We start from the raw sequence: 27,101 nt of genomic DNA, 5'->3' as shown, positions 1-27,101 counted from the left end.
GGTCCAGGATGGAGAATCCACCCAAGGCCCCGGGGAGTTGGGCCAGCAGCTAATTCCCCCCCCTCCCCGCCAGACAGGTGAGCCTCCCTCCTCGCCTGAATTCATCTGCCTGCAACTCCCAGCCACAGGACAGGCCACGTTCCCCCCGCAGGTATTTACCGCCTCTCTGGGCTGCGCTCCCTAGGCTGGGAAAGGGCTGAGGCCAGGGCAGGGCTCCAGCGGGGCGCGGGGGCGGGTCGGTTGGTCCCGGCACTGAACTCTGATGCCTAATTCCCCGCCCGGAGGAAGGGAGTCGGCGTGAAACTTCGGCCGATTCACAGGCGGCGGCTCCTGCTGCAGCAGCTGCTTCTTGGGGTGCGAGGGAGCCGCAGGGCGGGGTGGGCGGGGGTGGGGAGCTCCGACCCCTCATGGGACCCAGCGGACCCCAGGAGCCTGTGGGGAGCAGGTCAGGGCCGGTGCCCCCCGGTGCAAAAGGGGAGGGCTGAGATTTGTGTCGTCACACCGGCCGGGCGCCACGGGGATGGCCCCTGGGAAACCCACGCAGGGAGAAGCGCGGAAAGGGAGGGTGGATGGGGGGGGGGCGGAGCAGAAACGTTTCGGGGTCACCTCCCTCCAAACACCCCCAAACCCGCCCGGCACGCAGGGCCCCGCAGCCCGGGCGGGGAGACTCTGCAGGGGCGAAGCCCTGAGTGGGGGGATGGGCCCAGACCAGGGGGTGGGGGGCCCTGGACACGGAGGGGAAGAGGGGGCTGGGGCCAGGCCCCCCAAGGGCAGGGGCTCGACTGGGGCCCGATCCGCACCCCCGGTACCTTCTCGCTCGGTCTCTGAGCAGCGAGGCCCTGAGCCAGGCTGGGGGGGAGAGTGTCCCCGCGAGCCCCGCCCCCGCCAGGGAGCGTCTACAAACGCCTCACCCCCCACCCAACCCAGCCAGGGAGCGTCTGCAAACGCCTCACCCCCCACCCAACCCAGCCAGGGAGCGTCTGCCAGCTCCCCGTCCCCAGCTTCTATAACCCAGGGACCGTCTGCACAGTCAACGCCCCCCCAGCCGGGAGCCAGGGACTGTCTGCAAACTCTTCGCTCCACACATCCTGCCATTTCCCCCCATTGAACTGGGGCTGGGGGGGGGGGGGTCTCCAGACTGCCCCTTGCTCCTTCCTCCCCCTTTATGGTGCAAAAAGCGGGGAGGATTGTGGATGCAAATGTTTCAACTCCAAGATACCCCTTTCCCATCAGGGTATTCACCCCACACTCTCCATCCAGGGGCAGTGGTGGAAGAGGGGGGAGAACCCGTCAGTCGACCGTCACACCTGCCTCTCAGTAGCGAGAAGGCATCCGAGAGACATGAGGAAGCTCGGCCGGATGTGGGGAAGGGAGGGGGGAGTTTTTCCACCCACCGCGTTTCCTCTGGGGTCTCTGCAGAACCTGCTTTTAATGTCCCGCTCGATGGTGCTGGATCTGACCCCCGGCCCTGAGTCCTCTGTGGGTGGGAGCCCAGAGCTGGGGCAGAGAGAGGCCCCCCTCCACACACAGCCCCACACCCAAGGACCTCTGGCCTGGGGGGACTCATTGTAATGGGGAGGTCAGTCTCCAGGGCTCCTCCAGACCTCGCTCTCTCTGCTGAGGCTGCCAATGAGGTAGCGCCCAGGGGGATGGGGGCATCTTCTCCCCTACGGCCTTAGCTGGGACCCACTAAATGGACCCCACAAGCAGGCTTCAGCTGGGGTCGCTCTTCCACCCCCATGGAAGTGGCTCTGGACCGTAGCTGCTGCTGAGGCAGGTTCATAGGAGGCACCTGTGAACGGGGCAGCCTGACCCACCCAGGGGATGACACGGGGGGCACCCAGGGATCCCCCCTTCCTTGCAGTTCCAAACATCACAGTGTGAGAGGAGGGGGATCCCCACCCCTGACTCCCTGATACCCCCTCACCCTCGCTACAAGCCTCTCAGCAAGGAGAGAAGAGGTTGTTATCTGCGGGGGACTCCAGCCTGGGGAGAATCTGGAGAGAGAAGAGAAGAGAAGAGAAGAGGTGAGAGCTCCAGGGAGGGGATGGGGGTGCAGAGGGATGGAGGGATGCTGGACGGGGGGATCTCCAGACAGACAGACAGAGGGATGTGGGCCGAGGGAGGTCACTTACCCAGCACAAGCAGAAGGAGAGTTCGTGCCATCCTGAGCTGGTTGCTCTGGGGTGGGAGCTGGGTTCTCAGCTCAGCCACCGCCCCGTCTGGGTGCAGGGAGCGGGACGGGCCCTTCCCCTCTGATGGAGGCAGAGGAAGTCACAGCCTTAGGCTCAGTCACCGCTCAGCTCAGAGGGCCATTACACTTTAAAGTAAGAGGACTGCAGTTACAATGCAATGTGTATCCCTCTTTTGTATTTATATAGGGCTCATGTTGAAGGAGATATTTGTCCACCCACTCTGTTCCTGTGAGACACTAGGGCAAATTCTCCAAAGTCAAGTGAGTTACACCAGATGTGAATTTGGTTCAATGTCCCTTTGTAACATCAGTATCCAAGCTTGTATCCCAACTTGATAATCACTCCATAGGAAGGATAAATAAGTCTTTAATTTAAATACTCAGATCCTCAAACCATGAGCCTCGGATTTATATTGCATATTAGACAAAAAGCGCACAATAAAAATCATATCGTATGAGGTGATCAGGTCCCTCATTCACATTAATTGCTGTATTTCTATGTCTTGCTATCACTGTACACTGAGTTGAGTACGTTGTGAAATCAGTAACTTGAATTATTCTTTTATCCTTGTGAACCATCAAATAATATTTCCTGAATTGTTTCAGGTGCTCCGATGGTCCAGTGAAGCACAGTCTAGAAATTCCATTTGAAACATCCATGTTTGCCAAGAGAAACCAAAGCTACCAGTAAAATTCTATTCAAGTATCAGGGGAAATGAAGGTGTATTAACTGTATGGTGATCACAGTTAACAAAAATTCTCTCTCTCTGTGTCCCCATACACATCTATCTATCTAATCAAATTTATTGTACTATCTAGGTATTCCAACAATAAATAAATCCAGACTGATCAAGTGCATAGTGTCTCAAAAAAGTAGAATTCACAGAATAAACTAAATTGGTTGAGAACGATTTGTGGACATAATCTTCCTTGTACGTATCACTTTCATAACCTTTAACATTTTGAAAACAGCCTCCACCAGGCCCAAAGTGATAGCTATCCACAAAAGCACCACATTTCAGAGGCACTTCACTATTCTAACGCCTGTGAGTGCATGGAAACGTTAGAATTTACACTCACGAAACTCAATGGGCTCAAGATTCAATGGAAACATGGACACTGCTTATGTGAATCAGTGAGTGACCACTTACAATGATCTTTATGTGAATATTAGGTAAATCAGATGGCACAAAATCTTAACCAGTTCCATGTTATTTTATGAAGCGATATTAATTGTACATAGCACATCCGTATGTTTTAAGTCCATTTGGTAGACTGGATGCTAATCTACTGTAAATTGGCAGTGAAGGTCTGGCCCTAGACAGCAGGCAAGCCTCAAAGGGTTTGAATGTTGGGTTAAGATAAAATTCTGGACAATGTAGGGTGAAATCCTGGCCTCACTGAAATTAAGTTCTGTCGTTGACGTCAGTGGGGCTAGGATCTTCTTATGATTTTTAATGTCTGTCTCACAATATTTGTTCTTTTTCTTCAAATCTCAACTGCTTGAATCAACAGATCAGCTTTCATATTTTCTTTTACATAATCATTATCCCTCTCTCTTTGGTAGTTCTTTTCATCCATAGATCACAAAGCACTATATAAAGGAGGTGAGAATCATTATCCCCATTTTACAGATGTGGAAACTGAGGCACAGAGAGAAGCCATTTGTTAGGGGGCTTATTCCTTCACCCACTTACTTCCCTGGTCCTTCTCGCATGAACAGAGAGCAACAATACCCGAAGTCCAAAGGTGCAAACAATTCAATGTTTATTGGGGTGAACTTCCAGCAAGCATGATTCCACTTTCCTTCCTTAGTGTCCCTCGTCCCAGCTCTGATACCACACAGCCTTACACCTGTGTCCCTGTTCCCGTTCCTGCCCTTAGCTAAACATGATTCCAATTTCCCCATCCCTGTTCCCATTTCCCCCTGCCCACTCACCCACCCACCCACTCACTTCCTGATGGACTGCAGACTATACAGCCCCCTAACACCATTACTTGCCCAAAGTCACCCACCAAGCCAATGGCAGAGGCAGGAACAGAACTAAGAAAAGGAGGACTTGTGGCACCTTAGAGACTAACCAATTTATTTGAGCATAAGCTTTCATGAGCTACAGCTCACTTCACTCTCCTAGTTGCAGTCCAGTCCTCTTGCCACCAGGGCATACTCATGGTTACAGAGAAAAGCATAAAAACATGAAGTGCACCCTACAGACTCAAAAACCAGACAGCAAATCAAAAGAACCCAACATTTATTATTTAAAGCCAATCTCATGATTTCTAACGACGTCTCATCTCCTTGCTGAGATGCTCGCAGCGAGGGTGAGGGGGTATCAGGGAGTGGGAGGTGAGGATCCCCCTCCACTCACACTGTGATTTTAAAGGTGAATCAGGACTAAGATTCTGGATTCAATTTTGACATCATCAAAATTTTGTAAGCTATTCTCACATATTTTCAGTCCAAACCGGCAGAATCCGTGTGACATCAATCTTTCCAAAATTTTGGAATGCCCGTGTACTAAAAACAAAGAAAAAAGAAGCCTACAAAAATACCCATCTGGGTTTTTACCCAGTCTGGAACTGGAACCAGAACTTTATTCTGAATCCCCTTCAAAATCCACTGGGGTCTTGATTTGAGGTTCCTGTGGGTTTATCTTACCTCGGTTTGGAAGGGTTAAATTTTTATCAGTAAATGTCAGGAAATGCCAGTTTCGCCACGCAGAACGTCAACCGTCCAAAAAAAAAAAAGGTCCAAAAAACCAGTTGTCGTTAAATAATTATTCTCTGACCCACCTTGTTGTCTGACACGCCACAGTAATTTCCCACAAGTGTGAAAATACAAATAGACAATATTTTTTTTAAAAAATGCTCACAAATAAACCTTGATATTCTCTGTCAAAATTATAAAAAATAAAAATTGAATTCTGCCAAGCCTGTTGATATCTCTATCCTCTCCACAGGCCAGGCTTTAATAGAAATAAATAATTGGCACATGTGCAATTTGTTTCATTTTAAATTAAATACAAAGTAAGAGGATAATAATGCATAAGGGCTGGATTTTGAAAGGTATTTAGGTGCTTAGTGGGGTTTTAAAAAGTATCTAGGCCCTTAAAACTCATAGAAAATCCCATTAGGCATCTAAATACATTTAACAATCTGGCTGTAAATGTTCAAGGATGTGAGACACTAAGGACCAGATTGTTAAAGGTATTTAGTCAACTAACTCACACTGATTTCCATTGGAGTTGGGCAGCTAATTATCTTTATACTTCTGGCCCTCAGTGATTGTTGTTGTTTTTTCAGTACCCTATCAACTTTGGTATATCTTCCATGTGCAGACTCATTTTTCTTTCATCACATTTTCTGTGACAGCCAATGACCTCCAGCACATTTTGAAAAACATCGCTTCCCTGAATACATGTCTCAGGGCTTCTTTTACCTCTGGGTTCCTCAGTGTGTAGATGAAAGGGTTCAACAGGGGTGTAACAATAGTATTCAAGACGGTGACTATTTTGGTCAATTCCAATGAGTTCTGCATGGAAGGGTTGACATGTAGGAAAATGGTCGAACCGAACCAGATAATCACAACTGTGAGATGGGAAGAGCAAGTTAAAAAGGCCCTTCTCCATTCCTTATCTGATGGGATTGTCAGTACAGTGGAGATGATGTAAAGGTAGGAGAGCAGGGTTATGACACAGGAGCCCAGGATGACGATGAAGGAGATGATAAAGGCCACCAGATCAATAAGGTAGGTATCTGTGCAGGAAAGAACTATCCACGGTGCTATGTCCCCAAAAGAGTGATGGATGACACTAGGGCACAGAAGGACAACCTGGTGATCAGAAATGCTGGGACAGAAATAGCCAGGAAACCACACAACCAAGAGCCAACAGCCAGCTGAGCAGTCAAGGTGCTGTTCAGGATGGAGCTGTAGAGCAAAGGATAGCATATAGCCAAATAGCAATCGTAGGCCATGACAGCCAAGAGAAAATCTCTGTGCATCCTAGGGAGAAAACAAAATACATCCGTAGGACACAGCTGACGAAGAAGATGGATTTGCTTTGGGACACAAGGTTGGCAAGTGTCTTTGGGATACAAGCTGTGGTCTGCCATACCTGCGGGAAGGAGAAATTGCAGAGAAGGAAATACATTGGGGTGCGAAGGTGACGGCTGGTTGCCACTAGGACTATGATCGCCACATTTCCTGTGACAAGGAAGAGCACAAAGAGCGAGATCTGCAAATATTGGGTCCCAGGGAATCCCAGGAGAATAAATTCCTTCACACTGGTGTGATAGCCCTTTTCCAGTGCGGTCAGCTGTTTTACCTGCCAAAACAAATGAAGACATGAAATTAAACTGATTAAACACAACCGTGGCTTTGTGGGATATAGATGATTTTGATGCACAGAAAGAGCAGGTAATGAAAAGAGGCAGGAAATAATGGTTTAAGGCTGAAAATATCCTATTGCTATTACATTTCTGGAGCCTTCCTGCTCACAGGGTGAATTTAAGCTTGTCCTAAATTTTCCTCTGAAAACTTTTTTTTCCAGTGGAAAGTGGCTTTTGGACCAAAAAGAAACTTTCAGGATAGAAATTCCATTTTCAGGTGCTCCTTGAAAAACACAATTTTTAGTTTCTGTCAATGAAACACGTTTTTTCCAGTCAGCATCCAAAGCCCAAGATTGATTTTATTTTAATTGATATTTTTGTTGTTTTAAATTGAATTTTTTCAAATAAAATGTTGTTTTCTGGGTGTGTGTGGGGGGGTGGGGGTTTTCCTTTTGACAAAACCTTGAAAAATTTCAACAGAAAAAACAACATTTTTCCTGTAAATTCTTCAGGATTCAGGAGCCAAATCATTTTCAAATGAGACCTATGGGTGTTAGGCATTCAGCACAATCTGAGATTCCTTTAGAAGTGAACAAAACCCCATCGTCTCTTTTGAAAATCCCTGCTAAATAGGGTGAGCTTTTCAAAAGTTCTCAGTATAGGCCTATTTCTGCTCCCGAGGAAGGAAGTCAATAGGATTTTTGTCATTGAGTCAGTGGGAGCAGACTTAGGTCAATACTGAACACATGAGACTTGTACCTGTTAATTTCCTTCCTACAATGCAAGAGGACATTTAATTCCTTTTGTGCAGAAAGTCTCAGGTTCTAAGCCTGCTGAAGTCCCAAGTTGGAGTGGGGATGTTATACAAAGTTGCAGTTCAGAGGACAGCTACTCAATTTTGGAGCATAAATAACCATTTACATCTATAAACCAGCATTCATTTTGGGTGGTTGAAAATGAGTCAGTTGCAACCTCCTTTGACCAATTGAGACTGAGGTGTGCAAGGCCATGCAATGCGCCAATTACAGCAAAGTTCAGGCCAGAGAGGACCAAAGAACATAGGAAGCAATTTTCCTAAAAATGCATCCCTTTTTTATCAGAATTTTAAATTCTGATGAAGAATTTCCTCAAAACTGTGAATTTCAAACATTTTTGACCAGCTGTGCCAGGAGTCTGCAATTCTTCTCCCCGTTTAGTCAGTCAAACATACTTCTCAACCAGAACCGCTAATAGAACCCAGGAGCCCTGATTCTCAGCCCCCCCTCTGCTCCAACCACGATCCTAACTCCCCTCAAAGAATGGGAATAGAACCCAAGTGTACTGATTCCTGTTCCTTTGATACAACAGCTATTCTACGCATCCCGAAAAGAGCTCGGCACAGAATCCAGGTACCCTCACTCCTAGACACCTGTGCTAAGCAACAGACAGCAAGCCCCAGAAATACAGCAAAACTGTAATATGCCAAGTTTCTAAAACACCTTCAGAAAAAAATATCAGGTTCCCAGTGCTGGCCAAAAGTTTCCTTCACAGATGGATTAATGCTGAGGTCTCAAATTTGAGGCATTCAGAATTAGAAGCCACTTTTGAAAAAGTTGTCCCTACCTTGAAATCTATCAATGACTTTTACAGTGAATGTTCTTTTGTTTGATTGCTTGTTTTGGGTGTTCTGATTTTTCATTTTTTCATAACCTAAATTTAGTCCCCCTCCCTATTTGGATTTGAATTTGCAAAGGATCCAAAGGGAGTTATGAAATGTAATGGAGTTGGGCACCTAACTCCCTCAGACACCTTTGAAAATCCCAGCCTTAAATGTTTTGTATCAAAGTCTAATCAACACGGGCAATCAACAATTATATTTTCTCCCTCTTCAGTATAAACCATTTATTTTGTTATGAATAATATCCTATGAATAACATCTAATGCCCTGATTCTGCAAACAGTTAATACATAAATAAACTTGCATATATAGACATATATAAAATAAAAATGCCTAAATTTACTCACATGAACGATTCCTTTGAAATCAAGGGTTCCTCTCACATGAGTAAAGTGAGGAAAATAAGTAAAATTTTTAAACATTTTTAAACAATGGAACTTACTGCAACTCATCATTCAGCAAATCTTCTCCCTGGGCAAACCTTCAGCTGGTGTGAATTATCAATAGACAGGGCTGATGAGAGAGGGAAGGTGGAACAATTGTACTGAGGTCCTGAGCTCAGTGCCCCCACAAAACTATCTATTTAGGGTGAAATGGGAGGGGGAAAACATAATTTACCGGGCCTCCAAATTTCTCTCAGCAGACCTCTCAATGGAGCTATGATTATTTAGACCAACTGAGGATCTGACTCTTTGTATTCAGTCTCCACAGATGGAAAGAGCTGAACCTAGCAAAATTTCCGGAACAGTTAAAACACCTGATTGACAAAATCTACTTGCCTGCCCTTTATCATGATGAAAATGATGAAAACAACCGTGATATTCTATTTTCTCCATAAAAAGAAGGACTCATCTCAGCTGAATGGTAGAGTTAATCTTTTCAAGTCTTTCCTCCTACTTTCAAGACTTTTAAGACTTTCCTTGTATCAACGAGACCTTATTGGCTTGCAGGGAACTGTATGCCTTTCACAGTAAATTATGTTAAAAATATTGAATTCCTTTAAAAAAATACCTCGTTTGTAAGGTAGTGAACTGTAAGCACCCAGAACCAAGTTGGACACTAAGAAGACGATTGATTAGATAGATAGGATAGGATTAAAGTTCAAAATGATCTGGACAAACTGGAGAAATGGTCTGAAGTAAACAGGATGAAACTCTGTGAAGACAAATGCAAAGTACTCCACTTAGGAAGGAACAATCAGTTGCACATATACACAATGGGAAATGACTGCCCAGGGAGGAGTACTGTGGGAAAGGGATCTTGGGACCATAGTGGGTCACAAGCTAAACATGAGTCAATAGTGTAACATTGTTTCAAAACGAAAAGCAAACATCATTCTGGGATGTATTAACGGGAGTATTGTAAGCAAGACAGAAGAAGTTATTCTTCTGCTCTATTCCGCGCTGATTAGGCCTCAACTGGCGTATTGTGTCCAGTTCTGGACACCACATTTCAGGAAAGACGTGGACAAATTGGAGAAAGTTCAGAGAAGAACAACAAAAATGATTAAAGGTCTAGAAAACATGACCTATGAGGGAAGACTGGGGGGGAGGCGGGGAGGGAAATGGCTTGTTTAGTCTGGAGATGGGAAGACTGAGGGGGGACATGATAACAGTTTTCAAGTACATGAAAGGTTGTTACAAGGAGGAGGGAGGTAAATTGTTCTCATTAACATGTGAAGATAGAACAAGAAGTAACGGGCTTAAATTGCAACAAGGGCAGTTTAGGTTGGACATTAGGAAAAACTTCTGAATTGTCAGGGTAGTAAAGCACTGGAATAAATTGTCTAGGGAAGTTGTGGAATCCCTATCTTTGGAGATTTTTAAGAGCAGGTTAGACAAACACTGTCAGGGATGGTCTAGATAATACCCTTTTAACAAAGTTAAAATAATTTTCTAACCTCAGATCAAGTTCGGTGGTTGCTTCAGATATTGATGGAAAATACAAGGTCTTTGGGAGAGGAAGAGTTATTTTATATGTTTGCAAACTCCCTTATGATTAGTTCTCCACAGAATGTTTACATCTTTTCTGAGGTCATATGAAAAAGTCACACATGAGCTACTTTCTGAGGAACAGTTTATGATCCCATGGGTGGCTGAACTTTCTGTTCAGCTCACAGTTGCTATCATGCATTACATTTGTTCTTCTTCACATTTGCTTCTACTAACACAAGAAACTTCCAGTATGGGCAGGCTGTTCCCATAACTGCTTCTGCATGTGGCCTCTTACAGCTCTTTCTGAAGGACGAGCATTTGGTGAGGATTACCATACACTCGAGACTGAGACAGTCAGGTTTATTCATTCAAACCTTTCTTTGAACCAGATGTAAGGCCCTGCACGTTACAATTACCATAAAAGCAATGAATGACAGATATACAAAAAAAGATATTGCCCGATTACCTTCTCTTGGGGGCATAGTCACTGTCGATTTTTCCTACGAGGGTCTGATTATTCCCTTACACTCTAGCATATTTATACCTTTACACGTTATCTGACCGTCCAATCAACATTAAGCATTGTGTGTTACCTAACCCATAGTATATACATGTGCAGGCTTCAGTTTACAAAACTTTTTCTGTCCAGGCTATTTTTATGTCATCGTGACCCTTTTCCAATTGGTTTATTTACTTGGATCGTACCACTCATATATAGGGACTTTTCTGTTTTTCACAATACAAGGACTTTTTGGCAATACCTTTTATGTATTATACTGATTAACTTCCTTTTATCTATGTCCTTCAACACAGTACAAAACACTTTTGTCTTACCCAGCCGCTGTAAGCATTGTTTAAACAAGTCTCTCCACACGGATGAATTTCGCAAGCAACACTCATGTCGAGCAAAGACTTGGCTGAAGCCAGTGAGCTTAGCATAAGTATTACCCTGGCCTGTCCACATTTCTTCACCAGACTAGACCCATGTGTAGGACTCTTCCAACACCAGGCACTGGTCACTGTTACAGATGCTTTCCTTAGACTCCAACAACAGGGTGCAAACTGGTGACAAATGCAATGTTGATATTTCTCCACCACAATGTGAGCAAAGACTTACTAATTCATATCATACAGGTCATCAACTCACTATATCAGCTGTAGTTTTCTATCAACCTATGTCTTTGGTCCTGTGTCCCATGCTGAGATGAGGAATCGAATTCAGCCGCTGCACTACTGAAGACCTCCTTAAGTGATTCTGTGAGGGTTAGGTGTAAGGTAAGTACTTCTCTGCACAGGATGATTTTCACCCTAAGGCGTACGGAATCTGCCCACTGGCTCTGAACTGGAACAAGTCACAATTTCTAGTATTCTAGCCACAAACACACGTGCTCTCATCTTTGCAGCTCATTTACATTTAGGAGCTCTGACCTATCATTTAGAATGGGGTGTCCATGTTGTCAAGCCTAGTGATGTTATCATGAATCTCTCACGGAGTTGAAGGCCATAAAGTCACAGATCCTGATTCTCTTCTCACATGTATTACACTATTATGGGGAGTAGCTTCTGCGTTAGGGGCCAGTCCTGCCTCATTTAAGTCCATGCCAAAGTGGACTGGTATTTTCAAATGTGCCTAAAGGAATTTAGGTGCCCAAATCTCATTAATTTAAATTGGAGTTGGAAACCTAACTCCCTTAGTCGCCTTTGAAAATCCCAGCCTAAATCTCTGGAAGGGGAAGGGAGATCAGGTGCATAATTTCAGCAATTATTTTACCCCCGACTTAAATTTTATTCAGTCCTTAGCCCAGCAAATTCCCATTGTATTTACCGGGATGATGCCTGATATTGCTCAGTCATTTTCACACCCATGTGGATGGCAAATGCTCTGAGCAGTTCAGGATTTCATGAGCACAATGACAACCCGGTGGAACTGGATAGCTAAGCACCAGGGCTGAGATCCTCAACGGTATAAAGGTGCTAAAGAGACAAACAGGTGCCTAGCAGGATCTTCAAAAGCACCTTGGTGTCTAACTTCCATTGAAGTCCCTAGAATTCAAACTATATTACATTCAAGCACACTAGGGAGCCTTAGGGTAAAATTTCCTAAAGCACCTAGGTGACTTAGGAGCTTAAGTCTCCTTGGCTCTTTAGTCAATTAGCTGCACTTGAAAATTTAACTATCCATCCTATTTTCAAAAGTGATTTTTGGCCAGATTAGTTGAGGTATTTAGGCACCTAGTGGGATTTTGAAAAGCACCTTGGTACCTAAAACATTGATTTCAATGGATGTTAGGCAACTAGAAGGTTTGAAAATTTCACTAGGTGCCTAAATACTTTTAAAAATTTGGCCCTAGGGCTTGTCTATACAGAGAAGACACAGCAACTTAACTTCAATATGTTTATTTAGTCCACTGCAACTTTTGTGTCTTTGTGGAGTCGTAGGTTGAAAACTGGTTATATCAGTTCAGTTTGCACCTGAAAATTGATATACATGAGGTTTAAACCAATATAATATCCACACACAAAGTTGCACTTTTTTAGCTAAATTGGTATAAAATCACATCTTTCATTATGTCAGTACAACTTTTTGTGTAGACTAGAGGCAAATATTTCAAAAGCACCAAAGTGTCTTAGCACCAGATTTTCAAAGGTTATTAGGTGTCTAGTGGGATTTTCAAAAGCCTAGGCCCCTAAACCCCATTGAATTGAATTGGAGTTGTGTGCTTAACCTGCGTAGGTACTTCTGAAATTCCCACTAGGTGCCTATCTGCCTACCTTCAGACGTCTGAATGTCTTTAGCCTCTGGTGCTTTATACTTCTGTATCTTAGACCACCTATTAGGTTGCCTAAATGTGGACGTAGTTGCCTAACTTTGGGCAGCCACTTAGGGCCAGATTTGAAAAAGTATTTAGTCACCTAGTGAGATTATTAAAAGGACAGAGGCACCTAACATCCACCGAAATCAATGAGTTGTAAATTCCGAGGTGCTTCTGGAAATTTCAGTAGGCATCTAAATACCTTGAAAAATCTGGCCTTTTGTCTTTTACAAACGGAGAAACTGAGGAACAAAGAACTTAAACAATTTCACAGTGGTACATCAGCAAGTCAATGGAGACACAGAACCAAGGTCTCCTGACTTCCAGTGCTCTTCTTTAAACAAGGACACCGTCCTTACTAAGCCAAGGGTTTGGCACATTCTTGAGAAGACAGTGAAATTCTGTTGAGACCAAATCCCAAGAGCACTTCTGAGGAACATAAATTAGTCTTCTTTCTTGGACCGGTTGAGTTGCCATACATAAACGAAGCAGGTAAGGGAAAAAGACAGCAGGGTGATGACAAAATGGTAATGCAATGAGTTTCTAACCAATATAGAAATTTATGCAATAAGTAGGAGGATTTTGTGTATGAAACCTTTAAATGTTTGATTTATAGCTGGAGGAAAAAATATGGCTCGCAGTGCATTTTTTTCCTCAGAATCCAAGAACGCCTCATTCTAAGGAGAGAATATAATGTGTGAAGGGGGTCTGTTCTGGCTAGTTCTGTCAGCAAAAGCTAATAAGTTAGGTCCACTAGAGAGAGAGAGAGAGGATCCCAGAAATATACTTTAAACCACTTGTATTAAGATCTATTTTTTGTATACTTGGTAATGTGACCTACTGGGCCATATCTGGTTGGAAGGAATAGGTTTCCCAGTGAGTAACTGGTTCATCTGTAACATACTTCCTTCTCTCTCACTTACTTTCTCACTTTCTAAATTTCACTCATCTTTTTCAACTCTTGAATGCATAAGAGAAAATAACTATATGATAGATCTATGGAACTTGCTGCTGCTGTAATTTATTGAGTCGCATAGATAAGAATGTAAAAATGGATTGGATATTTCTCTTAGAGGTAGACTTAGGTTTTCAGAGCCACAAATACCACATGGATGCCCACTCCTCATTCATTTTCAAGGGCATTTGTTTGTTTAAGAACCAGATTTTTAAAGGTTTTTAGGCACCTAATGACATTTTTAGAAGCATCTCGGCACCTAAAAATCCTTGATTGCAATGGGTATTAGACACCTAGCTGTTTTGAAAAATCCCACTACGCACCTAAAAGCCTTTAAGAATTTGCCCCATAATCCCTTAGGCAGCTTTTGAAATCTCAGCTGTAGCCTGGTCTGGTAGATGGGAAATAAGGAGTTGGAGTTTGTCCCAGCTCTGTCACTCATTTACTGTGTGAAAGTCAGAGTAACTGTCGGTGCCTCAGTTTCCCCATCTGTAAATAAATGAAATAATACCACTCACCCACCTTGGTAAAATGGTTTGAAATCTACAGGTGAAAAAGCACCATGAATTTCTTCCCAAGTCTACTAGAGTGAATGAATAGAATAACTTTGACTTCCTCTGTTATTGGATCAGGCCCTCTGTAACTATGAAGTTTAGGGTATTAGAAGGCAGGAGATCTTGGTCTCTGTTCCGGGCTTTTCCCCTGACTTCTGATGCATCCCTAAGAAAGATCTTTTACCCCTCTGCCCTACTTTCTGCTCATATGGCAGAGGATTGATAATGCTTAACTATTTACTACAGAGGGGCATTGGGCCCATTCCAAACAACACTGAAGTTATGGCTACAAAGGGAGTTCTTTTCAACCTGTTGTAGAATAAAATAGCTTAGGACTGGACAGTGATTTGAAGATATAAAGAGGTTTATAAATACAAGGTATTATTATCTTTGCCAGACTAGCTCAGATTAGCATAAGGAGGATAATCATTATGGGTGAGATTTTTAAAAGAGTCTGTGGGAATCAGGCATTTACATTCCACTGAATCACAATGAGATTTGAATTTTTAATTGCTTTGAATTCCTTTGAAAATCCCATTGCACAGTGACAATCAATCATTTATCCTTGAGGGCAAAGTCTTATTTCTGTCTCAGCTGGGCATGGAATGTGCCTCTAAGGTCTGGCACTGCAAAATCAGGTACATTTATTTTGGTTTATAACTTCTTCTTTTGTAAAATGGGACAATGACCCTGACTCCGGTTGTAAAATGCATTGAGATCTACTGATGAAAAGCATTGCACAAAAGCTAGGGATTATACTTAATGAGCATTGACAATTAAGCACTTTGTCTGGTACATAATTCTGTATGAAATTCTCGTTCTGTTCTCACTTGTATGTTAATATATCATGGATAGGCTTGGCAGCATTTTATTTTTATTATTTATAATTTTGATGGGTACTGTCAATGTTTAGTTTTAAGCTTTTTCTCCACTTTTTATTTATTTCAGTGTTCATAGTTGTACAAAATTATGGGAGTGGGGAGTGGGAGACTGTCAGAAAAAAGGTAGTTAACACTGAGATTCAAAAAGTGAAAGCTCTATAAACCATTAAACCACAAATTGTCAACATCACGTGTTAAACTATAAAAAGTAAATAGCCTTAATTCAACAGATCATACCTGTTTTTACTGTTCATTCACTAATCCATTTGTAAGCCTAATTCAAAAGTCTAAATCACTGGATTTTGACTCTAATAAGTTCTCCTGCAGTATTTTTCTTACTTTGCCTATCTGTAAATTTTGAGTATTATCGATGGAAATACATTTTCATCAGTTTGTGTGTGTGTGTGGTGAAATTGACATTTACCAACATTCACCAATACAAATCTAATCCTTCCAAGCCTAGTTATGACGTCTGTTCCTTGGCTGTTAGAATTTGATCCTGGGCAAAATGTAAAATCAGTTTTCATGTTCTGTACAAAGGGGGAGATTGTCAAAGGATTTTCAGTGGGAGTTGGGCCACAGAATTGCCCTCTTTGCCTCTGAATATCTTCACCAAAGACAAAAATCATGGTCCTGGACTCAGAAGAAGACACATAAATAACTCCAGTGTTCCAAAGGTGTGTATTGGGAAGGGTAGCTGAGTTCTGAAATGAGCTGGAGAATGGAAAATGAGGGAGAATCTAGGAGAAAAGATTAGGAGTTCAAGTTTGGCAATGTTGTGCTGGAACTAGAGATTAGGATTCTCTGCCTTGGAATATACCAATGTAAAATGTTCATCGTAGAGCCTTTGAGGAACAAAGACAAGTCGTGCCTGCCACAGAGCACAGCAGAGATTCATGAAGGAGAAAATAGCAGAGGACAAGACTGACCCATTTACCTTAATATTAGAAGAAAGGAAATTTTCAGGGAAACTGGGAAATTTTTCTTCCTATTCTTCTTCATGCTAAATTCCGTAGATCTGTTAAAATAGGATTTGCATATCAGTGATTCTCCAGAGTGCAAGTCAAGATCATCCCTTAAATATGGACATCCAGAATCAAGGGAAATTCTACATGCCGTGTGTCCATAACCTAATGGAGTTCAATGGGTATTGGGTACCAAACTCTCTTAGGCCCCTTTGAAAATCCCAGCTAAGAGCATGGAGGGACTTTTGACAAGGAAGAACACTGGCTGAAGATTGAATGAACAATTAGTCGATCAAAAGTGCCATCAACATTTCCAATGTCAATGGGAAAAATGATGAAATGATCAGGATCCCCTTCCCTTCCTTTGCCCTGTTTCTTGACAAACTCTAGTTGCAAGTAGTAGCTGATTGAGGCTTAGGGAGATAGGGGAGGTGGTAATAACTGTTCAGGCATTGGATTCTGACTTGAACATTCAAGGAACATTCAATAATGTATTTTAACTGTTTAACTCCATGGGTATCTCTTGTGACCTACAGAAATCAAGACTGGGGTAGAGATGGAGAACTGATTCGGTGCGTTGGTTTTCACCCTTTGAGTCAGCAAGGTATGCAGGGACCTGCCTATGGACAGAACGCTGAGGTTTTTCTATGCCATGTGCTGGGAAGCTTGTCTTGAGGACAAAGAAAGTGGAGGCCAAATGACAAGAGACTATAAAAAGCTGCTGCAGCTCCTCCATCTGGTCTTCAATTCTGCTTCTTACATCTCGAGGAACTTTGCTGCACACTGAAGCTCTGAACCAAGGACTGAAAGACCCATCCCAGCTGTGGATGTCCTCCAGAGACTTGATTTGAACCTGCAGTTTATTCTCTCACTGCTGCAAGCCTGAACCAAGAACTTTGCCATCACTGTATGTCATTGATTCCATTGAACCAATTGTAGCTTTCATCTATATCGTTTTCCTTTTATGAATAACCTTTAGATTTTAGATTCTAAAGGATTGGCAACAGAGTGATTTGTGGGTCAGATCTGATTTGTATATTGACCTGGGTCTGGGGCTTGGTCCTTTGGGATGGAGAGAACCTTTTTCCCTTTACTAGGGTCTTGGTTTTCATCACCATTTGTCCTCATAACGTGTGGCACTGGTGGTGATACTGGGAAACTGGGGTGTCTAAGGGAATTGCTTGTGTGACTTGTGGTTAGCCAAAGTCTTCTCTGTCTGGCTGGTTTGGTTTGCCTTGGTGTGCACAGAAACCCCAGCCTTGGGCTGTAACTGCCCTGCTTGAAGCAATTTGTCCTGAATGGGCACTCTCCGTTGGGTCCCGCCAGAACCAGCATCATTACACTGATAAGGGACTCAATTAATAAAGAAATAAAGTAATATAATTAATGTCATTTAACGTGGGTTTATGGTAAATAGATCCTGTCAAACTAACTTGGTATCATTTTTGATGACATTACAATTGTGATTGATAAAGGCAATAGTGCTGATATAATAGACTTCTCTATGGCATTTGACTTGGTACTGCCTGACGTTTTGACTAAACAACTAGAAGGATACAAAAATAACATGGCACACAATACATGGACTAAAAGCTGGCTCACGGTTAGGTCTCAAAATGTAATTGTTAAAGGGAATTGTCTTGGAACAGGTATGTTTCCAGTGGGGTCCAAGAGGGTTCTGTTCATATCCTAATGCTATTAAACATTTTTTCATGACATGGAAGATGACATAAACTCATCACTGATAAAGTTTGCAAATGACACAAAAATGAGGAAGTAGTTAATAATGAAGAGGACAGGGTTACAGAGCGATCTGGATCGCTTGGTAAGCTGGGCGCAAGCAAACAATATGATTTTACTATGGCTAAATGTGAATGTCTACATCTAGGAACAAAGCATGTAGGACATACTTGCAGGACGTGGAACTCTATTGTGGGAAACAGTGATTCTGAAAAAGATTTGGCGGTCATGGTGGATAATCAGCTGAACATGAGCTCCCAGTGTGATGCTGTGCCAAAAGGACTAATGCAATTCTTGGATGCATAAACAGGAAAAAGACTATGTCCAGTTCTCGTGTCAACAATTGAAAAAGTATGTTGATCAATTGGAGAGGGTTCAGAGAAGAGCCATGAGAATGATTAAAAGTTTAGGAAGCACGCCTTATAGTGACCGACCTAAGGAGCTCAATCTATTTAGCTTAACAAAAAGAAGGTTAATGGGTGAATAAACCACAGTCTATAAATTCCTTCATGGTCTCTTCAGTCTAGCATAGAAAGGGATAACACCATACAATGGCTGGAAGTTTAAGCTAGGCAAAATCAGACTGGAAATAAGGCGTAAAGTGAGAGTAATTAACTTTTGGAGCAATTTACTAATGGTCATGGTGGATTCTCCAACACTGAGAAATTTTCAATCAAGATTGGATGTTTCTCTAAAAGATCTGCTCTACAAATTATTTTGGAGAAGATCTATGTCCTGTGTTATACAGAAAATCAGACTAGACGATCACAATGGTCCCTTCTGGCTTTGGAATCTATGAATCAATGAACTCAATCAGTTTAGGTGCCTTGGTGTTTTTGAAAATCCCACTACATGCCTAAATACCATTTAAAATCTGGCCCTGGGTGACTTGAGAGACTACATCCAATTTTCAAAAGAGCTTTAATCTTTCAGAGCCAGATTTTCAAAAGTATGAAGATGTCTAAAGCTTCAGATAGATGCTGAGTGGGATTTTTAAAAACCCCTAACCAGATTAGGTGCCTAACCTGCTTAAGCATTTTTGTCAGTCAGCACCGTTGACATCTAAACACTTTTGAAACTCTAGCTCTTAGGCTCCTAAGCAACTTACATGATTTTGTAATGGGATTTAGGCTTCTATATCATGTAGGCACTGTCATAAATATAAAGGGAAGGGTAACCATCTTTCTGCATACAGTGCTATAAAATCCCTCTTGGACAGAGGCAAAACCCTTTCACCTGTAAAGGGCTAAGAAGTTAAGATAACCTCGCTGGCACCTGACCAAAATGACCAATGAGGAGACAAGATACTTTCAAAGCTGGAGGGGGAGGAACAAACCGTCTGTCTGTCTGTCTGTGTGATGCTTTTGCTGGGAACAGATCAGGAATGCAGCTCAGAACTCCTGTAAAAAGTTAGTCAGTACTCTAGCTAGAAATGCGTCAGATTTCCTTTTGTTTAATGGCTGGTAAAATAGGCTGTGCTGGATGGAATGTATATTCCTGTTTTTGTGTCTTTTTGTAACTTAAGGTTTTGCCTAGAGGGATTCTCTATGTTTTGAATCTGATTACCCTGTAAGGTATTTACCATCCTGATTTTACAGAGGTGATTCTTTTACCTTTTCTTTCATTAAAATTCTTCTTTTAAGAACCTGATTGCTTTTTCATTGTTCTTAAGTTCCAAGGGTTTGGGTCTGTGTTCACCTGTACAAATTGATGAGGATTTTTATCAAGCCTTCCCCAGGAAAGGGGGTGTAGGGCTTGGGGAGATATTTTGGGGGAAGACGTCTCCAAGTGGGCTCTTTCTCTGTTCTTTGTGTAACACGCTTGGTGGTGGCAGCATAGGGTTCAAGGACAAGGCAAAGTTTGCACGTTGTGGAAGTTTTTAACCTAAGCTGGTAAGAATAAGCTTAGGGGTCTTTCATGCAGGTCCCCACAGCTGTACCCTGGAGTTCAGAGTGAAGAAGGAATCTTGACAGGCACCAATGAAAACTGTACTTGTGATGTCTAACAATCCATGTAACAAAGCTTCTCCTGAATTATGGTCTCTTGTGTCTTGACAGATGGAGCCTGTGACTGGAAAAGAGAAGGAAAACCAGTCCAGGATATAAGAATTTATCCTTCTGGGCTTCCCCGGTAGTCAATATTTGCAGATCTCTCTTTTTGTGGTGTTTACCATGATGTATGTCCTGACAGTTGCAGGAAATGTTGCCATCCTAGTCCTAGTGAGGGCCAGCTATCAACTCCGCACCCGCATGTACTTCTTCCTTTGCAACCTCTCCTTGCTGGAGATATGATACAGCACAGCCTGTGTTCCCAAGACCATTGCGATTTTCCTGGGGAAAAGCAGAACCATCCCCTTTAGTAGCTGCATCCTGTAGATATACTTCATTTTCTCCCTGGGCGGCACAGAATATTTCCTCTTCTCTGCCATGGCCTATGACTGCTATTTGGCTATTTGCTACCCATTGCACTATAGCACCATCATGAACAGCACCTTGTTTGCTCAGCTGGCCCTTGGCTCCTGGGTGTGTAGTTTCCTGGCTATTTCTATCCCAGAATCTCTGAGAGTTAGGTTGTCCTTCTGTGGCACTAATGTCGTTACTTGTTTCTCCTGCAGCATAGATTCCTTCATCATTCTCTCCTGCACAGACACCTACGTGACTGAGATGGCAGCTTTTATCATCTCGATCATTGTCATCCTGGGATTATGTTCAATAACTCTGGTCTCCTACATTTACACCCTCTCCACCATACTGAGAATCCCGTCAGCCCAAGGCCAGCAAAAGGCCTTTTCCACTTGCTCTTCCCTCCTCACTCTTGTGATTATATGGTACAGCTCCACCATCTTCCTGTATGTCAGGCCTTCCAGACAGAATGCCTTGGACATGAACAAGATTGTCAACACTTTGAATACTATTGTAACTCCGCTGTTAAACCTCTTCTTTGATAGTCTGAGAAACAAAGAGGTGAAGGAGGCTTTATGGAAGGTATTCAGTGGGACATGAAGTTGTTTTTGAATGGCTTAAATGTTACTGGGTCTGATTCTCAGCCTGTGCTCATGTTCCCTTTGGTAGTAACTGTCCTTGTTGTTGTTCTTTTAATCCTGGTTCCAGTTTTACATTGACAACTTTTGTATTTGAGTAAAATGTTCAGAAGTGCCTAAGGGCCAGATTTGCAAAGGAATTTAGGCACCTAAAGATTCAGATAGGCCCCTAAATATGATTAAAGATCTAGCTTCTAGGAGCTTAATTTTTATTGAAAATCTACCGGACGTGAGCTCCTAAGGGGCATATTTTCGAAGATATTTAGGTGTCTAAAGATGCAGATAGTTGTTTAGTGGGCTTTTCCAAAGCACTTCAGCAGATGAGACACAAAATCCCATTGATTTCAGTGGTAGCTACAAATACTTTTGAAAATCTGTCCCTTAAAATCTATTGAGAGATTTCATCAACAGCCCATTGGCATCAATGAACATCTTTCAACTGAATTAAATGGCCTTTCGATCAGGCCCTATGTGGACATTACTTTTAGTAATTCACATTTAGGCCCCTGTCATAAATATAAAGGGAAGGGTAAACCCCTTTAAAATCCCTCCTGGCCAGAGGAAAAATCCTCTCACCTGTAAAAGGTTAAGAAGCTAAAGGTAACCTTGCTGGCACCTGACCAAAATGACCAATGAGGAGACAAGATACTTTCAAAAGCTGGGAGGAGGGAGAAAAACAAAGGGTCTGTGTCTGTCTGTGTGATGCTTTTGCCAGAGACAGAACAGGAATGGAGTCTTAGAACTTAGTAAATAATCTAGCTAGGTATGTGTTAGATTATGATTTCTTTAAATGGCTGAGAAAATAGCTGTGCTGAATAGAATGAATATTCCTGTCTGTGTGTCTTTTTTGTAACTTAAGGTGTTGCCTAGAGGGATTCTCTATGTTTTGAATCTAATTACCCTGTAAGGTATTCACCATCCTGATTTTACAGAGATGATTTTTTTTTTTTTACTTCTATTAAAAGTCTTCTTGTAAGGAAACTGAATGCTTTTTCATTGTTCTAAGATCCAAGGGTTTGGGTCTGTGGTCACCTATGCAAATTGGTGAGGATTTTTACCAAACCTTCCCCAGGAAGTGGGGTGCAAGGGTTGGGAGGACTTTGGGGGGAAAGACGTGTCCAAACTTTGTTCTTTCAGGAACCCAGATAAAGTTTGGTGGTGGCAGTCGAAATCCAAGGGCAAAGGGTAAAATTAATATGTACCTTGTGGAAGTTTTAACCTAAGCTGGTAAAAGGAAGCTTAGGAGGTTTTCATGCAGGTCCCCACATCTGTACCCTAGAGTTCAGAGTGGGGAAGGAACCTTGACAGCCCCCATCCTGAGATCCTTACTCAAGTGCTAAATTATATTTTTTTGAGTCGTCCAGTTGATTCTAATGGGACTACTCACACTAGGAAGGAAAGCTTGTGCATAAAGCTTGTGCAGGATCAAGACCTTAGTGACACTGAATCTGCACTCAGAAGTTTGTTCTAAGTTTAAATTTGTAGCAACTCCAGAGTTTTCATTATCTGTGATCTATAACTGGTTGGCCAACTCACACAACATTGTGTCTGTTTCCTGATTCAATAGCTGAAAAATTATTAAACAGTAGACTAAAGAACAACATGCAGGAAATACAGAATGATGAACAACGATGGTGGATTTTTTTTTTTAATTAGTGAAGAATTTCAAAAAATCAAACTTATTTCCCTTTTTAAGGGTTCTAAGTTTGGGGGTCCTACATGTTGGTAAATGGAAATAAGTCAATAACGTTTTTTATAAAGTTTTCCGTTTAAATGTTGTCAAAAATTGAAATGAAAAATTTAGTTAAAAAAAGAAAACAAAAATTCACTAAGTCAACAGTTCTTTACAAAAATTTTCATTTTTGAAAATGGTCATTTTTCAACAAAAAGGAATTACAAGGGAGAAAGAAGTTCAATTAATGGTGATCAGTATGTTTTCACAGAATGTTTTTTATCAAATGAACTTAATTTAACTGTGACATTTCTGATTGATAAAGGCAATGGTGTTTATGTAATAAACTTGCATTTTTCTAAAGGTTTGATTCAGGGTTACATCACACTATTTAAAAAAAAACACAACACAAAAACAATAGTAAATTGATTAAAAACTGGCTAACTGATAGTTCTCAAAACATAACTGTTGATGGGGACTGTTGATTTTAATGGGTGATAGACACCTAGATGCTTTTGAGAATCCCACTAGGTTCCTAAATACCTTTACATATCTTGCCCTTGATGCCTGACTTATTTGTATTTTTGTATATTTGTATCTAGACCAGTCTTATCATCAGAGTGTAAATAAACTTTAACTTTTACCTTTGTATCCTCCTACCTTTTGGAAAGTGTTTTACTTATTAAGGCTGGGGATTTCAAAGGAGGTAAAGACGTAGGCTGGGTTTACCAAAGGAACCTGAGAGAGTTTTAATAGAATTTTTGCACCTATGTCCCTTTGGCATCTTTGGAAGTCCCAGCCATAATTGGAGCTGGTTGGAATTTTCATTGTAGAGGAAATTCCAATATTTTGAAATTGGTTTTTATCCCAAATCTGGATGAAAATTTAAAACGTGCTGATACAGACTAATACGGCTACCACTCTGAAACTTGTATTTAGCTGTGACATTCTGAACACCTTTCCCAGACCCGAAGAAGAGCTCTGTGTAAGCTTGGAAATTTGTCTCTCTCAACAACAGAAATTGGGCCAATACAAGATGTTACTTCACCCATTGCTTGGAAAACCCCATCTAGGAGATGACATACGGGCATGCCCAATAAATGAGAAAATACTGCAAGGTAGCCTATTTCCTCTTGTTTTTTCCCTCCCCCCCTCCCCCCAGATGTTCTGGTTTAACTTGGATTTAAACTTGGAGAGTGGTCAGTTTGGATGAGCTATTACCAGCAGGAGAGTGAGTTTGTGTGTGTATGGGGGTGGGTTTTTGGAGGGGGGTGAGGGAGTGAGAGAACCTGGATTTGTGCAGGAAATGGCCTAACTTGATTATCATGCACATTGTGTAAAGAGTTGTCACTTTGGATGGGCTATCACCAGCAGGAGAGTGAATTTGTGTGGGGGGGTGGAGGGTGAGAAAACCTGGATTTGTGCTGGAAATGGCCTAACCTGAAGATTACTTTAGATAAGCTATTACCAGCAGGACAGTGGGGTGGGAGGAGGTATTGTTTCATATTCTCTGTGTATATATAAAGTCTGCTGCAGTTTCCACGGTATGCATCTGATGAAGTGAGCTGTAGCTCACGAAAGCTCATGCTCAAATAAATTAGTTAGTCTCTAAGGTGCCACAAGTACTCCTTTTCTTTTTACTGACAACACTGTCTACCCAAACACTCAGCATCTCCCCAGGCAGAGGAACCAGAATGGAGATGGGGGGGGGAGCAGGGGGCCATGGATCCATCACTCTTAAAAGTGGGAGGGCTGTGTGCTCCCACTTTTTACTGGCCTTAAGGGTGAGCGATGGTGGGGAGGGGGCAGAGAAGAGCAAGCATGGGGAAGGGCCTTAGGGGGAAGAGGTGGCATGAGGGCAGGGCCTCGAGGAAAGAGGCCGTGTGGGAGTGGGGCCTGGGATCAGGTGTCGGTGGCCCCCCACTTCTAGGGAGCTTCCGGTGCTCCTGTGCCCAGGCACTCCCACCTCATAAAGAAACAAATCAATCCACCGGTAAAAAAAACAAACAAAAAAACCCCTAAAATAAAATAAAAAAATCTGAGAAAGAAGCAGGAACCAAACAATTGCACTGATACCACAATCATATTTTTTACCCTGAGGGGAAGAACAAAAAAAGGAACGGAGTCTCTGGCTCCTCAGGGTCTACTAGGGGCTTTGCTATGGCTCCTGATTTTAGGTGGAAGGTGCTCATATAGCATGGTGATGTGTGACAGTGTGGAATCCTACGATAGATAGATAGATTAGATTAGATTAGATTAGATAGAAGGAACTCCTGCAAATCCTTCTTACATGGGATTATGGTTGGCACCTGACACAGGGTAGGATTCTGCACTTAAATAGGTCCCCTGTCTCTTTGTCATGTGCTAAAATTAAGACTTCCAGACTCACCAGCCATGCTGCCCGCCCCTCCCTCCGGCGCATCACTTGCAGACTCCCTATACAGCAAAAGACTTATTCCATGCTGCAGGGCCTGTAGGTGAAAGGCCACAAAAGTCAGTCTTGATTTCTCTGAGTGATAGTCCTTCAGCAAAGTAACAGGCACCTTTCTCAGGTAGGAGGAGAGCTGCCATGAACAAAGAGCGATAGACGGCTATTGAGCAAGCCCAGACTTCTGCAGTCACCATATCAATATTTACCCAGAGAGCAGAAGACAGAGTTCATGATCTGATGCTGCCGTATCCCACTATGTCACATCAGCAAACAGACACCCAAAAGCCATCATACCCCAAGCAAAGCTTTTACCCCAAAAAAGAAGAAGAACCAGAGACTCCATGAAGTCCACTGGGTACTTTCTAATGGCTACTGATTTTATGTGGAAGGTACTCAGATAACATGAAGAAAAGGAGTACTTGTGGCACCTTAGAGACTAACCAATTTGTTAGTCTCTAAGGTGCCACAAGTACTCCTTTTCTTTTTGCGAATACAGACTAACACGGCTGTTACTCTGAAACCTGTCAGATAACATGGTGAGGGGTGGCAGTATAAAAGCAGGAGATAGATAGATTTTCATCTTACTTATACTGGTATAAACCTGGAAGAACTCCACTGACTGAGTGGAGTTAGTGTGGATTTACCACTATACAGACAGCATTTTGCATAAAAAAAATCACACACCATATTCTTATGGGGACAATAATGTCATCAGTTGATTGTATTTGTAAAAAACCACAGATAAAACCATGTTCATAAGAGAAACGCAGACATTTTATTCTAGTTGAATAACCTCCACCCAGTCAGTTTCCTCAGGGAAGCTTTGATTTCCTTGTTCCTTATGCTGTAGATGATCGGATTCATCACTGGCGGCAGCACGGAATAGAGAACAGCCACCACGAGATCCAGAGCTGACGGAGAGCTGGAGATGGGTTTCATGTAGGCAAAGACAACAGTGGAAAGAAACATGGAAATTACAATGAGGTGCGGAAGGCATGTGGAGAAGGTTTTATGTCGGCCCTGCTCAGAGGGGATTCTTAATACCGTGGTCAAGATCTGAACATATGTCACAATTATAAAAACAAAGCAACTTACGGTTAAACACACACCAAATCCAATAATCCCAACTTCATTGAAGTACGAGTTAGAGCAGGCGAGCTTGAGTAGCTGGGGGATTTCACAGAAGAACTGATCCACCATGTTGCCTCCACAGAAGGTTATCGAAAACGTGTTCCCGGTATGCAATGAAGAATAGAGAATTACACTGATCCAGGCACTGGCTGCCATTTGGACACAAGCTCTCCTGTTCATTATAGTCTCATAGTGCAGTGGTTTGCAGATGGCGACATATCGATCATACGCCATGATGGTGAGTAAGGCGAAGTCGGCTACAGCAAAGAAGATGAGGAAAAAGACTTGGGCGACACATCCAGAATAGGAAATGGACCTGTTGTTCATAAGGGAATTGGTCATAGATTTGGGGATGGTGACAGAGATGGAGCCGAGGTCTAGGATGGACAAACTCATCAGGAAGAAGTACATGGGGGTGTGAAGGTGGTGGTCAAGAGCTATGGCTATGATGATGAGAAGGTTCCCTGTCAGGGCTGCCAGGTAAAGCACTAGAAACACCATGAAGTGCAAAATCTGCAGCTCTCGAACATCAGAGAATCCCAGGAGAAGGAACTCGGTCACGGTGGTTTGGTTGGACATTATCTTTCTTAGTTCATTGTGTGATGGCTGTGGAGGGAAGGACAAGAGCAATGGTCAGGGTTATAGTGAGAGACGGAATGACACTGATTCCCCTCTCCATGATATCTCATGGTGTGAATGTCAAAGGTGCACAGCACTTGTCACTTTCATTGTCTGGAGTAGTGAGGGCTTCTCAACGCTCACAACCAGGGCACTACTCTGGTGCGTCATTACAGGAGTGTAAATT

At 42.6% G+C, this 27,101-nt stretch overlaps 1 protein-coding gene and 1 pseudogene across 1 annotated transcript; both read right to left on the bottom strand.

Annotated features, from left to right (window-relative positions):
• Positions 1-1,943: 1,943 nt before the first annotated feature.
• Positions 1,944-20,342, bottom strand: LOC144274871 (olfactory receptor 6F1-like; annotated as a pseudogene).
• Positions 20,343-25,945: 5,603 nt separating this feature from the next.
• On the bottom strand, positions 25,946-26,875 carry LOC144275165 (olfactory receptor 14A16-like). Its single transcript, XM_077834314.1, has one exon. It carries the CDS (start codon positions 26,873-26,875, stop codon positions 25,946-25,948), a length of 930 nt encoding a protein of 309 aa, XP_077690440.1.
• Between the last annotated feature and the right edge of the window lie 226 nt (positions 26,876-27,101).

This window comes from Eretmochelys imbricata, chromosome 14 (genome assembly GCF_965152235.1).
Source record: "Eretmochelys imbricata isolate rEreImb1 chromosome 14, rEreImb1.hap1, whole genome shotgun sequence".
NCBI lineage: Eukaryota > Metazoa > Chordata > Testudines > Cheloniidae > Eretmochelys > Eretmochelys imbricata.
This window is presented reverse-complemented; position numbering and strand designations above follow the sequence as displayed.